This window comes from Crinia signifera, chromosome 4 (genome assembly GCF_055691185.1).
Source record: "Crinia signifera chromosome 4, ASM5569118v1, whole genome shotgun sequence".
Classification (NCBI taxonomy): domain Eukaryota; kingdom Metazoa; phylum Chordata; class Amphibia; order Anura; family Myobatrachidae; genus Crinia; species Crinia signifera.
In genome coordinates this window covers 271,681,851-271,697,651 of record NC_139220.1, presented here as the reverse complement: position 1 = coordinate 271,697,651, position 15,801 = coordinate 271,681,851, and the positions used below count along the sequence as shown (strand labels likewise).

At 42.1% G+C, this 15,801-nt stretch overlaps 1 protein-coding gene across 3 annotated transcripts in view; it reads left to right on the top strand.

Annotated features, from left to right (window-relative positions):
- PRNP (prion protein (Kanno blood group)) overlaps positions 1-15,500 on the top strand; it is a 66,414-nt gene extending 50,914 nt beyond the window's left edge. For 2 of the 3 annotated variants that reach the window (XM_083184571.1, XM_083184572.1), the window contains one exon: positions 10,065-15,500. In XM_083184571.1, the coding sequence (XP_083040697.1) occupies positions 10,075-10,779 (705 nt within the window). In that variant the 5' untranslated portion in view covers positions 10,065-10,074 and the 3' untranslated portion in view covers positions 10,780-15,500. The remainder of the gene's footprint in view (positions 1-10,064) is intronic. The other variant, XM_083184573.1, reaches the window with a different exon arrangement.
- Positions 15,501-15,801: the final 301 nt, after the last annotated feature.

The following is a 15,801-nucleotide window of genomic DNA, read 5'->3' as shown; positions in this document are numbered from 1 at the left end:
AGACGGTACATACGGCAGTATAGCCAGTGAGCCCCAGACCACAAAGGTAGAGATATATGGCAGTATTTAATTATTTATTAGCCAGTGAGCCCCAGACCACAAAGGTAGAGATATACGGCAGTATTTAATTATTTATTAGCCAGTGAGCCCCAGACCAGACGGTACATACGGCAGTATAGCCAGTCAGCCCCAGACCACAAAGGTAGAGATATATGGCAGTATTTAATTATTTATTAGGCAGGCAGTATTTAATTATTTTTTAGCCGGTGAGCCCCAGACCAGACGGTACATACGGCAGTATAGCCAGTCAGCCCCAGACCACAAAGGTAGAGATATATGGCAGTATTTAATTATTTATTAGCCAGTGAGCCCCAGACCAGACGGTACATACGGCAGTATAGCCAGTGAGCCCCAGACCACAAAGGTAGAGATATACGGCAGTATTTAATTATTTATTAGGCAGGCAGTATTTAATTATTTATTAGCCGGTGAGCCCCAGACCAGACGGTACATACGGCAGTATAGCCAGTGAGCCCCAGACCACAAAGGTAGAGATATACGGTAGTATTTAATTATTTATTAGCCAGTGAGCCCCAGACCAGACGGTACATACGGCAGTATAGCCAGTGAGCCCCAGACCACAAAGGTAGAGATATACGGCAGTATTTAATTATTTATTAGCCAGTGAGCCCCAGACCAGACGGTACATACGGCAGTATAGGCAGTGAGCCCCAGACCACAAAGGTAGAGATATACGGCAGTATTTAATTATTTATTAGGCAGGCAGTATTTAATTATTTATTAACCAGTGAGCCCCAGACCAGACGGTACATACGGCAGTATAGCCAGTGACCCCCAGACCACAAAGGTAGAGATATACGGCAGTATTTAATTATTTATTAGGCAGGCAGTATTTAATTATTTATTAGCCAGTGAGCCCCAGACCAGACGGTACATACGGCAGTATAGCCAGTGAGCCCCAGACCACAAAGGTAGAGATATATGGCAGTATTTAATTATTTATTAGCCAGTGAGCCCCAGACCAGACGGTACATACGGCAGTATAGCCAGTGAGCCCCAGACCACAAAGGTAGAGATATACGGCAGTATTTAATTATTTATTAGGCAGGCAGTATTTAATTATTTATTAGCCGGTGAGCCCCAGACCAGACGGTACATACGGCAGTATAGCCAGTGAGCCCCAGACCACAAAGGTAGAGATATACGGCAGTATTTAATTATTTATTAGCCAGTGAGCCCCAGACCAGACGGTACATACGGCAGTATAGCCAGTCAGCCCCAGACCACAAAGGTAGAGATATATGGCAGTATTTAATTATTTATTAGGCAGGCAGTATTTAATTATTTTTTAGCCGGTGAGCCCCAGACCAGACGGTACATACGGCAGTATAGCCAGTCAGCCCCAGACCACAAAGGTAGAGATATATGGCAGTATTTAATTATTTATTAGCCAGTGAGCCCCAGACCAGACGGTACATACGGCAGTATAGCCAGTGAGCCCCAGACCACAAAGGTAGAGATATACGGCAGTATTTAATTATTTATTAGGCAGGCAGTATTTAATTATTTATTAGCCGGTGAGCCACAGACCAGACGGTACATACGGCAGTATAGCCAGTGAGCCCCAGACCACAAAGGTAGAGATATACGGTAGTATTTAATTATTTATTAGCCAGTGAGCCCCAGACCAGACGGTACATACGGCAGTATAGCCAGTGAGCCCCAGACCACAAAGGTAGAGATATACGGCAGTATTTAATTATTTATTAGCCAGTGAGCCCCAGACCAGACGGTACATACGGCAGTATAGGCAGTGAGCCCCAGACCACAAAGGTAGAGATATACGGCAGTATTTAATTATTTATTAGGCAGGCAGTATTTAATTATTTATTAACCAGTGAGCCCCAGACCAGACGGTACATACGGCAGTATAGCCAGTGACCCCCAGACCACAAAGGTAGAGATATACGGCAGTATTTAATTATTTATTAGGCAGGCAGTATTTAATTATTTATTAGCCAGTGAGCCCCAGACCAGACGGTACATACGGCAGTATAGCCAGTGAGCCCCAGACCACAAAGGTAGAGATATACGGCAGTATTTAATTATTTATTAGCCAGTGAGCCCCAGACCAGACGGTACATACGGCAGTATAGGCAGTGAGCCCCAGACCACAAAGGTAGAGATATACGGCAGTATTTAATTATTTATTAGGCAGGCAGTATTTAATTATTTATTAACCAGTGAGCCCCAGACCAGACGGTACATACGGCAGTATAGCCAGTGACCCCCAGACCACAAAGGTAGAGATATACGGCAGTATTTAATTATTTATTAGGCAGGCAGTATTTAATTATTTATTAGCCAGTGAGCCCCAGACCAGACGGTACATACGGCAGTATAGCCAGTGAGCCCCAGACCACAAAGGTAGAGATATACAGCAGTATTTAATTATTTATTAGCCAGTGAGCCCCAGACCAGACGGTACATACGGCAGTATAGGCAGTGAGCCCCAGACCACAAAGGTAGAGATATACGGCAGTATTTAATTATTTATTAGGCAGGCAGTATTTAATTATTTATTAGCCAGTGAGCCCCAGACCACAGACCGCCAGACTGGCAGATTCAGTGCAGGCAGCAGTGCAGCACCAGTGGACTATATATATATTTATATTTAATATAATTAATTAATAATTATATATATAATAAATGGCACAGCACAGCACCAGAGGTATGCCCCAGCACAGAGGAGACAGTACTACAGGCAGGTACACAGTTAGACTGTTCTCCTAAGCAGAGGAGAACATAGTACACAGCAGCACTGAGGGAGACAGCCCTAGCAAATAAAATAATTAATTACAGCACAGTTCACCAGAGGTAGACCGCACAGAGGAGACAGTAGTACTACAAGTACACAGTTAGACTGTTGTCCTAAGCTGAGAACAGAGTACACAGCAGCACTGAGGGAGACAGCCCCAGCAAATAAAATAATCAATTACAGGCAGCACAGCACACCAGAGGTAGACCGCACAGAGGAGACAGTAGTACTACAAGTACACAGTTAGACTACTACACAGCAGCACTGAGAGACAGCACCAGCGATTGCAAAAGCTCAAGGACAAGCTCAAGTTTAAGCCCCAGCAGCAGCACCAACACACCCTCTCCCAACCCACTACTTAACTGGAGTGAAGATGGCGGGGGCGCGGCAGCTGCTTATAAAGCCTCGTGAAATCCGACGCCGGGAGATGACGTTCTAATCACGCGGACGGACCGAGTCAGGCGGGAATCTCCGAGCGCTGCTCGGAATCGGGCTCGGAATGATGACGTCCGTGGGGGCTCGGATCTCTGATATCCGAGCCCGCACATCTCTACTTCATACTGAGTGTTTTGAATTGCACAGATGGGCTGCCGGCAAGCAAAAACTTGAATTCCCTCTACAGAGGTGAGGATCAGCATTAGCGTTTTATCATAGAGGATTATACTATTCTTGTCATGGAAATGTTAAAATGTGCCATCTATGTTTTTGGGTGCAACTGTTTCCAATGCTAGATGATTCCCATAACAACATTTAAGCTCCTATCAGCTTGTGCAAACCACCTCCTCCGCTGTAGAAATATTACATATAAATAAATAACCAGAGTCATAAATTTAAATCAAACTGCAACTGATGTGTCATAAACTTATATACTGTAGGATGGTGTGTAATGTGAGAAAGGTTTTAATGCTGCCTTACGTAAATGATGGAGATCTATTAGGAAAGGCTGAGCTATATATACTTTGAAGGAACTTGAGGAGGGGCTGGCACTGGTATGAGAGTGACCTTAATCCCTAGAAATAGTAGTAAATGTTGCTAATCATGTACCACTATGTCATGTTACTACATAAACTACAGAATACCAATAACAATAGGCCAGACCAGTATATTAAACACAATAGCTAAATAAAAAGTACTTTTATTATAATAGTAATTATATCAGTATAATAGAAATACTGTATAGTATACTTTACAGTTGAAGTAGTTTTTATGGAATTTATTGCATGGTAAAATTAAGGTATTCATAACAAAGGCCTCAGTGACATGAGCCAGGGGTACAGTATGTACACGGTGCTGCCTCACTTAGTGGAGGGCTCTGTGGGCAGCACCATTGATGCCCCATGGTGCCTGCATCTGGCTAGCAGGGTATCCAGGACAACACAATGCAAACAGGTTCATCGCTGGAAGCTATCCTGCAGCACCCTCTGCATCCATGCATGGGGCATTTTAGATGTTCCATGCAGCAATCCTACAGTCTCTTCCCAAGGACAGTCTGGGAAATGCTGCACTCACCTATGCCCACGGGCGGTTTTGGAACTAAAAGTGGATCTGGGAAAAATGTCTACAAGTGGCATCAAGTGGGCATCACAAAATCAAATGTAGATGGAGCAAACACCAAAATAGGTGGGATTAATACAGTACATCCCTATACCTGTGTGGAAGCTGTTGGATTCAATATGCTGGGTAGTCTCGTGGCCCCAGGTCTTTAAACTACTTTGACAACCCACAAACCTCCACATTTCAAACAAAACTCTACTGACACTGAACCCCGAACTTACAACCTCGATCAAGCAGACAAAAATGAATTACCATAATCCCCTAAATATCGCAAATATCCCCATCCTGTCTCTGCACTAGAGTAATAACTTTAGAATGGAGATCACGTATCAGAGAACATTTCATAGCCGTAGTACATTTTTGAAAACTAGTCTACAGACTATTGATGTGCATATTACATAATCTAGTTAGTTTGTGCATCAAATGCAAAAGGATACCTTAAAAAAAAACTGAGAATAATGAAGAAGTGTATAGATAACATATTTGCCTAGGTCAAGCTGTTGCTAAAGGCCAATACATGCCAGCCCTTATTCTGGTTGACTTGCAAGGCTGTGAATTTCGCAGCCTTTCAAGTCTACCAAGGGCCACCTGCACCGGGCAATTTACATGTGAACGCCCAGAGCGGTAAGTGCTGATGAGTGGCCAGCATCATCGCCGGATGCCATTGCTGATCTGCTGGTATTACTTTAGTGTGTACGCATTGAGAGATTTTCAGGCAAGCGATTTTTACATCATTAGTGTCCATACACGCTGGGCAAAATCTCCCAGTGTATGTGGACCTTTAATTCTATCGTTGTTACACATATCTATCACACAGCTTTCTATTATAACCACAAATGGAAATGTCTGTGTACACTAACATTTTCCAAGCAGTTAATGGTCACAAAGAGGGTGGTGTATGTCCAGGGTATGATTGTGTGTATAAGATTTGGCATGACCCGAGCTGTGGCACTTTGTGCTAGTATTAGACAAGGCATGAAGTGACTGTGTGGTCTGGCAGTCTGCCCTGCATTCACAGCTTTGTCGCTTTGCCTTGTTCTTCTGAATCACAACTGGAATGGAATTGTGAAACATCCCAAAAATGTTCTCCTCCTCCAAATGTTCTGTGACTAGTTATGTTATCATAGACTTTGCCATTTGTCCAGTGGTTTACGTGATGCTCTCATCCAATATCATTTTAGTCCCTGGTATTATTTCATTCAAATTACTCCCGAGATTTCTCTTTGAACTTACTTCTCTCAGCATTAATATTTCAGAAATGGGATATGGCCACTAGGTCTCCAAGCATTAGGTCGACACCACCCGGTCGACATGCAGGAAGGTCAACATGCAGGAAGGTCGACATGGGTTAGGTTGACAGGGTCATTAGGTCGACATGGACTTTTTTTTTTTTTGCCGACATGTGCCGACAGGGGGTATTTCATGCCCTACCATCCACTAGGGCGTGGTGGGAGAATAAAATAGTGGGCTGCGCACATCAGGGCACCGTGCCTGAAGCATGGCGAGGGCAGCGAGCCATGCGAGGGGACGCGGTGCTACGTTTCAGTGTCCATGTCGACTGTGTAAAAAAAAAAAAGGTGAAAAACCCCATGTCGACCTTTGGACTGTCAACCTTCCCCATGTCAACCTAATGCTTGTGTCAACCTAATGTCCCTGTCAACCTAACCCATGTCGACCTTTAGTCATGTTGACCTTCCTGCATGTCGACCTTCAGACATGTCTACCTTCATGCATGTTGACCCTAATGCTTGTCGACCTAGTTGTTGTCTCTCCTATGACCATATCCTCAGAAATTCTGAATGGTATTTATGGAAAACTTTGGCTGTGAAATGTAACAGCCATTCCTGTACTTTGGATTATTATACAGTATTACATTTAAAACCTGATATATATATATTGCAATCGGTTGGAGTTTATGCTTCATACTGTAGCTGCATTTTTCACTACAAGGACATATAAAAAAAAACCATATCTTTCTGAACTGCAATGAATGTGGCCTTGTGTTACATGTATTTTATTGATGTATTTTATTGTATTTTATTGAACTTAGGGTCAAAAGCAGAAACAAAAGTTTAGGTACTTGTTTCCTAGCACAGCACCCCCGATTTCCATCGCAGTGCATGCAATATAGCGGCATGCGATGCGATATTTAATTGTACAAGCGCCCTGATGGGTGCTTACAATGTTAAATGCACCCCCATTGTCAACGCCACCCCCACTATCAACGATATCGCCGAAGCGTGGCGAGCGCAGCGGTACGCGTCCTCCGACCTTTTCATACGCCACACTATCTAAAATTGCCGACGTGGATAGTGGGGTATGAAAAAGTCGGAGGATGCGTACCGCCGCCCCTCGTGGGCTCGCTGCGCTCGCCACGCTTCTGGTTGGTGTTGATAGTGGGGGTGGCATTGACAATGGGGGTGCATTTAGCATTGTAAGCACCCATCAGGGTGGTTGTACAATTAAAAATCGCATTGCATCGCATGCCATTTGCTGGCATGCGATGCTATGCGATATTTAATTGTACATTCCGGGTCATTTACCCCAATATCGCATCGCACTGCATACGTTATGCGATGGTATGCGATGGGCGCCGTGCTAGGAAACAAGTACCAAAGTTACTTATTTATAAAAGAGAAATAAATTATATATTGCATCTTCAGTTTTACACACTCTATTGTACGAAGCACTGCTATAATAAACTTATAAACTTTACAATCTAACAGAGCAGAATTGAGGTGCTTAGCATTTTTTGTGGGCAACAAAGATATGGGACGATCAACAGTGTTTGGGTGACCTTATCTGGTGGGACCCTAACACTAAGGTTCAAGTCCTCCTACCCCCATATATTCTACATCTCCAGTTTTATTTTACTTTTGGGGCCAAAATGGGCGAGCATGTCCATTAAAATGTCAATTGTATTGTAATTTATCTGTTAGCTTAAAATTGTGTTGCGCTTCATCTACCACCGGTCCACGTGAACCAGAGGGTAGGAATCATTCACCCCGGTCGGCGGACTAGGTAGTGAACCAGGGCACACCCATCGGCAGACACGCACATTTAGTGTGACTAACCGCAGGTGTACAGGAGACTGCCAATGCTGCACCGCTAACACGGTGAACAGCGCTGGGGAGAAGACGGGTGTCTGTCCCACACTGGCAGCCGTTACCCACACAGAGGGCCTTATTCTAGTTCACTCTTTCTGATATTCCTGTCCTATATTTGTCACTAGCTGCAGACGATTGAGATCACTTAGAAGCAGATTTATGAACAACTTTTCTTTACTAAAATAGGCCCTTATGCAGATCTGATCGCAGTTCAAATTTGTTTGGAAAATGGACAAAACCATGTGCACTGCAGGGGGGGGGGCAGATGTAACATGTGCAGAGAGAATTAGATTTGGGTGAGTTATTTTGTTTCTGTGCAGGGTAAATACTGGCTGCTTTATTTTTACACTGCAATATAGATCTCACTTTGAAATAAAACCCCTCTCAAATCTAATTCTCTCTGCACAAGTAACATCTACCCCACCTGAAGTGCACATGGTTTTGTCCATCTAAGAAGTATTTTGTCAGAAAGAGTGAACTAGAAGAAGGCCCAGGGATCTGACTGTGTCACCTAGCCACCCACTGATCTACCCACCAGTGATCGGGACGGGAGTTAAGAAGATACACTATCCCCGCTAGCAATACCTGCATGCAGTCATAGCGGGTTTTATTTGCCTGCTTGACTGCCAGTATGGCAAACAGTGCTGTGGGGAGATATACTCCATTTTGGAATTCATTATTAGCCCATATACATAGCGGCATTGATTTGTTTATCATCAGGCACCGGTCACTCGGACAACTACGTATTGTGAATCTCCCAGTTATATCATTCTGGTCTTATTGTGACCCTTAATATAAAAGGAATAATTATTGTTGCCCATGGGTTCTCTTCTGAGTAAGATGCACCAACAAGCATATTTCATTAGTGATACACTTTTATTTTGAAGTGACATTGGACACTCCCCACCAAGGGTCATTATCCCTTTTTTAATTAACACTTGTATTTCTTCATTCTTTTCACATGTCTTTATGTGTCTTTTATAATATCGCTGCAATTTTAAAGATATACCAATAAAAGTTCATTTTTAATAACATTTTCTTCTAGTGCACCTATTACAGACACTACTGTATCTAATTCTGTTCAACGGCATAGTAACAAAGTTATGATGGTTGTGTGTTTTCTAGATTATGCTTTTTATAGCTAATATATACTGCAATCCTAGTTTCAGCTCTATAAAAATGACATAAAGAAACCTGGAGTATAAAGCATAGTTTTGGACATGGTTTAGAATTTTGTTAATAAATTACTGCTTTCACACTGCAGAAACGGGTAAAGACCCGGTATTCTTAAATGGGACTTTAAAAAGGGTCTGAGCTTTAAGACCTTTCACGTTGCAGGTGAAAACCGTTTTAAAAAACATTTACTACCATTCACACATTCAACCCGTTTAACCCCCAAGGGACACGTTTCAAGCCATAGAAATAGAGCCGTTCACACTGCCAAAACAACGGCTCTGAAACGGGTAGGACACTGCTTTTAACCGTTTAACAAATACCGGTATTTGTTAAACAGTTAATGCACCCTGGAGCTTTCACACTGCAGCTCTACCCGTTTAAAAAAAGCAAAAAAAACGGCAATTTACCATTTAAGAGCTGCAATGTGAAAGGGGTATAATATATTAAATGGATATAGCTTTCATATAAGTCCCAGAAAGTTTTCCAACGCATTTGCAAGAGCTTGTATGATACATTATTTACAACAAACATAAATCTTACTTTTCCTTGATAGACAGGAATGCTTATAACTCCCCAATTAACCATAATACTGTATCAGAGTGTTCTAAATGTTGAATGTATTTCCTTGGTTCCAACTGATTTGAATGGGAATCTCTGTTCCCCTAGCATGAGAGTGTCTTTAACACTAGAGTTCCAAGTTTTCTAAGAAAAATAACAGGCATCCTATTACTGGTCTATTAATAATGTTACAACCAAGTCTCATTATAGGAGCCAGGAGGCTACTGTAGCTGGTTCTACGAAATAAACCCACATGGAAAAAAGTTGACAAGGCAACTGCATTATGACAGTGGAATTTGTCATAATGCAGTTTGTGATATATGATGAACATTTTGACATTTATGACAGTGATGGGTTTTTTCCATGGAGTTTTTTGAGGGTTACCACACTAGCTGGATTATTTTTACATGTGGAACACAGAGGGCGAAATGTAATGGGAGGCATATTTTTTTTTTTTTGCGATTTTTTCCGCAAAATATGCCGTTTTCGGGCATTTCCCGAAAATCGCATATTTTATAGGGTGCGATTTGCGGCAAAAATCGCAATTTTTAAAGGTGCGATTTGGTGCGATTTTTTTCTTACGAAAAAAATCGCACCCTATTACATTTCGCCCAGAGTTTTCTGTCCAGAAACCTATCGATCAAAGACGCCTTTGTGCTTCTTTATTTACTGTTTGCTTACTATTTATCAGTGTCTCATCTGTCCTGAGTGACTGCAAATTCTCTGTGTGTCCTATTTGCTATTTAGGAGTTGGTGACAGATATATGCAATTGTGTGACTTGATCGAAAATACAATTCAGGGTAATTGTCATTTTTTTTTCCATTTGCAGATCTTTAAAGATGCCAAGAACCTTCTGGACTTGCCTCTTGCTACTCTCTTTCTTCCTTGTGTTGACAGTAGCTTCGAAAAAAGGTGGAAAAAGCAAAGGTGGTGGATGGAACAGTGGGAGCAACCGAAACCCTAGCTACCCAGGCAACACTGGGAGCAACTGGAATCCCAACTACCCGGGCAACACTGGAAGCAATTGGAATCCTGGCAGTAACATGGGAAATAATTACAATCCAGGGGGCAACTACAACAACAAGCAGTGGAAGCCAGCAAAGAGCAAGCCCAACATGAAGATGGTGGCTGGTGCAGCGGCGGTGGGAGTGGTTGGGGGTTTCATGCTGGGGAATGCTGTTAGTAACATGAGATACAGCTTTGACAATGATTATGACAATCGTTATTATGACAGCTACCGAAATCAAATGCCCCGCCAAGTTTACAGACCCGTGTACGAAGACAATGCCTATGTGTCAGAAGATAAGTTTGTTACCGACTGCTACAACATGTCCATGACTGAGTATGTGGTGAAACCCAATGAAGCAAAGAATGCCAGTGATATAGACCAAGTAGAAGTCAGGGTCAAGAGCACCGTCATCCGGCAGCTGTGTACTACAGAGTTCCGACGAGGAAATGGGTATCGAGGGTACGGGTTGATGCTTCTGGGTAGCCCAAGTCTCATCCTCTTTATCACCCTCTTTGTATACTTTGTTGTGCAGTGATGAGTTGGATTCAGATAATTGGAAAAGGATTCAGAGAATATATATATATATATAGATATATATAGATATATATAGATATATATAGATAGATATCTATCTATATATATATATATATATATATATATATATATAGATAGATATCTATCTTACTCTCACATGTATATTTGTGTGTATAAAGATTGAATTGATGCAGTAATCCTGATTCACTGCCTAAACCGTTATACTCTCTTCTGATTTTCTGATTCCCTATATAACCATGGATATGGGAGGTCCCTATGAGCATATGATGTTTCCTATATTAGTGTACACGTCACATGACATACAATAGTCCTACGGTGTAACATGTTAGGAAGGAATGGTTCTGTCCTTCCTGCTTGGATACAATCTGAATCGCTGTATCAGGAATGCAAAAACACGTGTAAAAATGACACTTCATCTATTTCGATGTTTCTGTGATGTTTCTTTTTTAACCACCTTAGCTGGCTTTTATATATGCATGCTAATTTGGAAACTAACGATACAAGTCCCCAAATGAAACACTGCAGAGAATTTAGAGCAAGGACTTTAGAATGTATTGATTACCAAACCGAGTTTCCTTCCTTGGTATAGCAACATTCTATCACTGATAGTTATTGGACATTTAAGTTGCACTCATAGTACAGTAGTTTTGTTATTAGGATGCATTCATTGAGTTGTTCTATGGGATGAGGTAGTGGTCACCTGTTAATGCTTACAGATTCAGTTCAGATTAACACTGAACGGCTATTAATGAATCCAAATGTATTGATGGACTGTAATGAAATTTTGGCAACAAGGGCGCATTGATTGACTGTGAAAAGATATTGATGAGCTGCAAATAAATTTCTGCGACATTGACTGAGCCTGGAAACATAATAGGTTTTTTACAAGATCAAAGGAGAAACTGAAAATGTCACATGGGTGGAGTTAAATGAATAAACAAAAAGCATGTTATTGTTACCGTGCCGACGCCATCCTCCATCCTCCCTGGTCGCCTTACCGGTCCCGTGCTGCAATCCTCTCTAGAATTACCACTTGGCCAGGGTAGAACATGCCAAGCAGGTGTTGATGCCTTTCCCAGATGTCATCTATGTATTGTAAATGGGACAGGAATGCAGTGTGTAACCCTATACAGCTGCCAGAGACTATGAAAGATCCAGCAAAAGTCACCTGCAATATTGACTTAGTTGAAAATACGTTATAATAGAAAACTAATCTTTTTGGGTATAACCCTTTATAGTTTTTCTTTACACAATTTACAAGTAATTGTGCTAAATTTCAAATTTTGGCTATACATACATATGTTTATTCTAACACTCTTACATGATTTATCAGCATAAATGCATTCAAACATGTTCTACAAAGTAATGCTGTCACAAGCTGGTTGGCCAATAATGATATTGGTCTCTGGTGCTACACACACCTATACTATACACCAGGCAAGTCCGAACTGTGGCCCACCATCTGTTGTGAAACTTCACATCCCAGCGTGCTTAACCATAGTTTTAGCATTCCCTAATAGCAAAACTGTAGCAAGGCATGATGGGACTTGTAGTTTCATAACAGCTGGAGGGCCATGGTTTGGACATGGCTGCTATACACCGTTACTGAGCCCATCATTTTATGTGGCTGAACTGGTGTCGCAAGTGGATCTCAAGCCACACCCATCCTAAGCATAATCTGCCGACACCCTCCTGACCCCTCCCTTAGCACCTCTGGTGATAATGAGTGAATGTAAATGAATATAACCCTGGAAGGCCAATCATTATAACACTAAAGGGGTGTACACACGGGGAGATTTTGACTAATGGACAATTTTGACTAAGCAATTTTGACTAAGCAATTTTGGGAGAGATTTTGTCTAGACCAGGCTTTCCCAACCACGGGCCTCAAGGCACACCAACAGTGAAGGTTTTAGTGATATCCAGGCTTGAGCACAGGTGACTTAATTAGTATCTGAGTGATTCTGATTAAACCATCTGTGCTGAAGCATGGATATCACTAAAACCTGCACTGCTGGTGTGCCTTGAGGACCGTGGTTGGGAATGCCTGGTCTAGATGCACTGGAGATTTTGACTAAGCGATTTTGTCTAAGCAATGATAGTCTATGATCTAGTAAAAATTTCCTTGCCTGCAAAGTCAATCTTTGGTAAGCAATTTCTGCTAGACAATATTGATTAAGCTGGAGAAAAATAGGGAGATTTTAGCTAACCTTCTAGGAGATTTTGACTATCTAGTCCGTGTGTACACCCCTTAATCGTGGCTCTGTGGTTGTTTCATGAAATCTGTGGAAATTCTGATGCACTGCTGCCCTTGTAAAGCACTGGACATATTTATCCATAGAAGTATAAAAATAATAATTCCACATTAGTCCCCAAATAGTTTCCATTGAAAATTAATTTCATAGAAAACTAATTCAGAAAATAAAAATAATGCTTTATTTTAAAGAGTTTCAGTTCATCAGGAAAGACCCAGGGGAAGTGTTAACTTGATAGTTATCCCAAGACAATAATATAAACACCTTTTCCAGCAATCTATACAATAGTATGTCCTAGTGTTAAGAGTGAACTTACCACTTTGTTGGGTCAGGCTCTGTAATATACACATGCGTGATTGAGTAGCCAGTGAGCAGTAGATCCGGGAACCCAGACTTTAGGTTATGAATGTACAGTGTGTAGAGAACAAAAAATAAATCAATTGTTAAATATATTATAAATAAAATATATTTGAAAAAAAAAATCTATACCATGGATTCTAATGGCTGCAGCCTTCAGCCATCTGAGTAAGCTTACTCAGAATGACCACTGTAACTCCTCTGCCAAGGCCAGGAAATCTATATCACAAAACTCAGACCCTGGACCTAAAATATGGGAATGATTGCCCCCCACCCTCATTTAGTAGAATGGTCACCCTCGCTCCACAGAAAAATGTCAGCAGCATGTGGTTTGGGGACACTGCGAGTAACAATGGCTCAAATTATCTTCTGAGCCTAATACAGCTGAAGGCTTGCAGATGTACAGTAGATAGAATGTATTTACTCCCATCACAGTCATTGCTGCTTTACTTGCTGAATTAACTAATTACGCAGTCTAACCTGCCTCAAGAGCATGCCCACAAGCTGGCATCACTGATGCATTTTGTTGAGCTGACTGCTTTCATAAGCTGATCCTAATCATTCCTTATAAGGATTATGGTTCTGGGTGCAAAAGTGTAATTGTCACATCAATGTCACCTAACACTTAGAGGGTTATTCTGATTCACTCAGAAAGGCACAATCACTCTCTAATGGACAAAACCATGTGCACAGCAGGTGGGGCTGATGTAACATGTGCAGAGAGAGTTAGATTTGGGTGGGGTTTTACTTCAAACTGATATCTATATTACAGTGTAAAAGAGAACATTGAAGCCAATTCAGTCCCACCAGGGCGCATTTTATGTAAAGTTTTTATTAATTGGTCACCATAAATCAGTGAGTAGGAATACCCGTGCATTGCATTGCCCAAGGCCTACAATGCTGTTAAAATGGCCCTGTTTACAGACAGACTAACACTGCTGGGGACACGCTACTAATGTATGTACATGGAAGACAGATTTCTGGGGCTAAGCAAAGTCTGGAAAGCTTCTCTAGGCTTAGGACGCCCACACATATAAAAAAGAACCGCCGATAATACAGGTTATTAAGCATTCTTAAAAAAAAACCTGATTCCGCGATCCCTGACAGTTTTTGATCGGGATCGCCACAAGGGGGAGCCCACACATAAAAAATTTATTGTGACAATCTTCTCCAGAACGGAGGATTGTCACAATTAATTGCTGATGTATGGCGCCCATTAGTTTACCTCATTGTTAGAATTTATACTGTAGATAGCATCAAAGGGGTTTATGACTCACTCTTAAATAAGCCCCTAAATCATCCAAACAGTATATTAGTAACATACGAGACGAGTCTCCACTGGTCAGTCAAGACGATGCAGCCCACAGGGTAGTTTTAGTTTTATACAGTTTTAGTACTTTTGGTTTTCTATTCCAGGAGCCATGAGGGCAGCATTGGCCGTCTGCCCTTTATGTATTGGTGGGCACAGGTCACAGTAGTTGGGTGGGTTTTTGTGGCTGATCACAATTTTTCCTGTCATTTTGATCCAGTTCTGGTGGTACAATGGAATGTTTAGGTTTAATGTATGATCCCTTTTGGTGATGGTTTAACAACTAAAGGTGCCCATACACACGTCTCGCAGCAGTTTACGGACACCCGACAGAGTGTGAGCCGCCGGGACCTTCCCGGCGGCAGCGACACATGCGATCCGTTGTGATGGATCGCATGCGTCTCTGCTTACCGCCCGTCTCGCCGCCTGGAGGAATGGGTGGTTGGACGGCCAGCCAGACTGACCACCTGGTCGGGTCCGATGTGCACGGGACCGTGCATCGGACCCGACGGCATGTCAGGAGGAGGCGATTTGGTCCGATTTAACAGGCCAATTGGTCGCAATCGGCCAAAATCGGACCAAATCGCCTCGATGTATGGGGGCCTTAAGATCTAGGAGTGCATTCTTCCTATTTTGTTTATTATCCTTGTTAATCATAAGTGGTACATTCAGTGGTCAGCCTCAAAACATTGCCACCACATTCCATAAAGTGCACTGTTTTTTGTTATGTATGTTAATTGTATTGTGTAAAAATAAACTGCTGTGGCCAATTACAATCCAGTCTCACGCAGTCTTGTCTTTTTTCATGACATACTTGGGGGGGGGGGTATGACCCCTGGTAGGAGTATGACCCCTGTCCACTATGCTCACATGTTAGGTTATGCGAATAATGTGTTCAATGGCCATCTCCATCTCTGTGGGGGAGGGGGGGGGTTTCCTGGTGGGCACTTTGACAAGGCATTATGACAAGCCAGCATCATTCCACCAATGAGGTTCAAGAACTCCTGGAAACTCCTCTCCTGAACTTGTTTTTCGTCAATCTCCCCATCCACAGATTGCATCATCTTTTTCAGTATGTGAA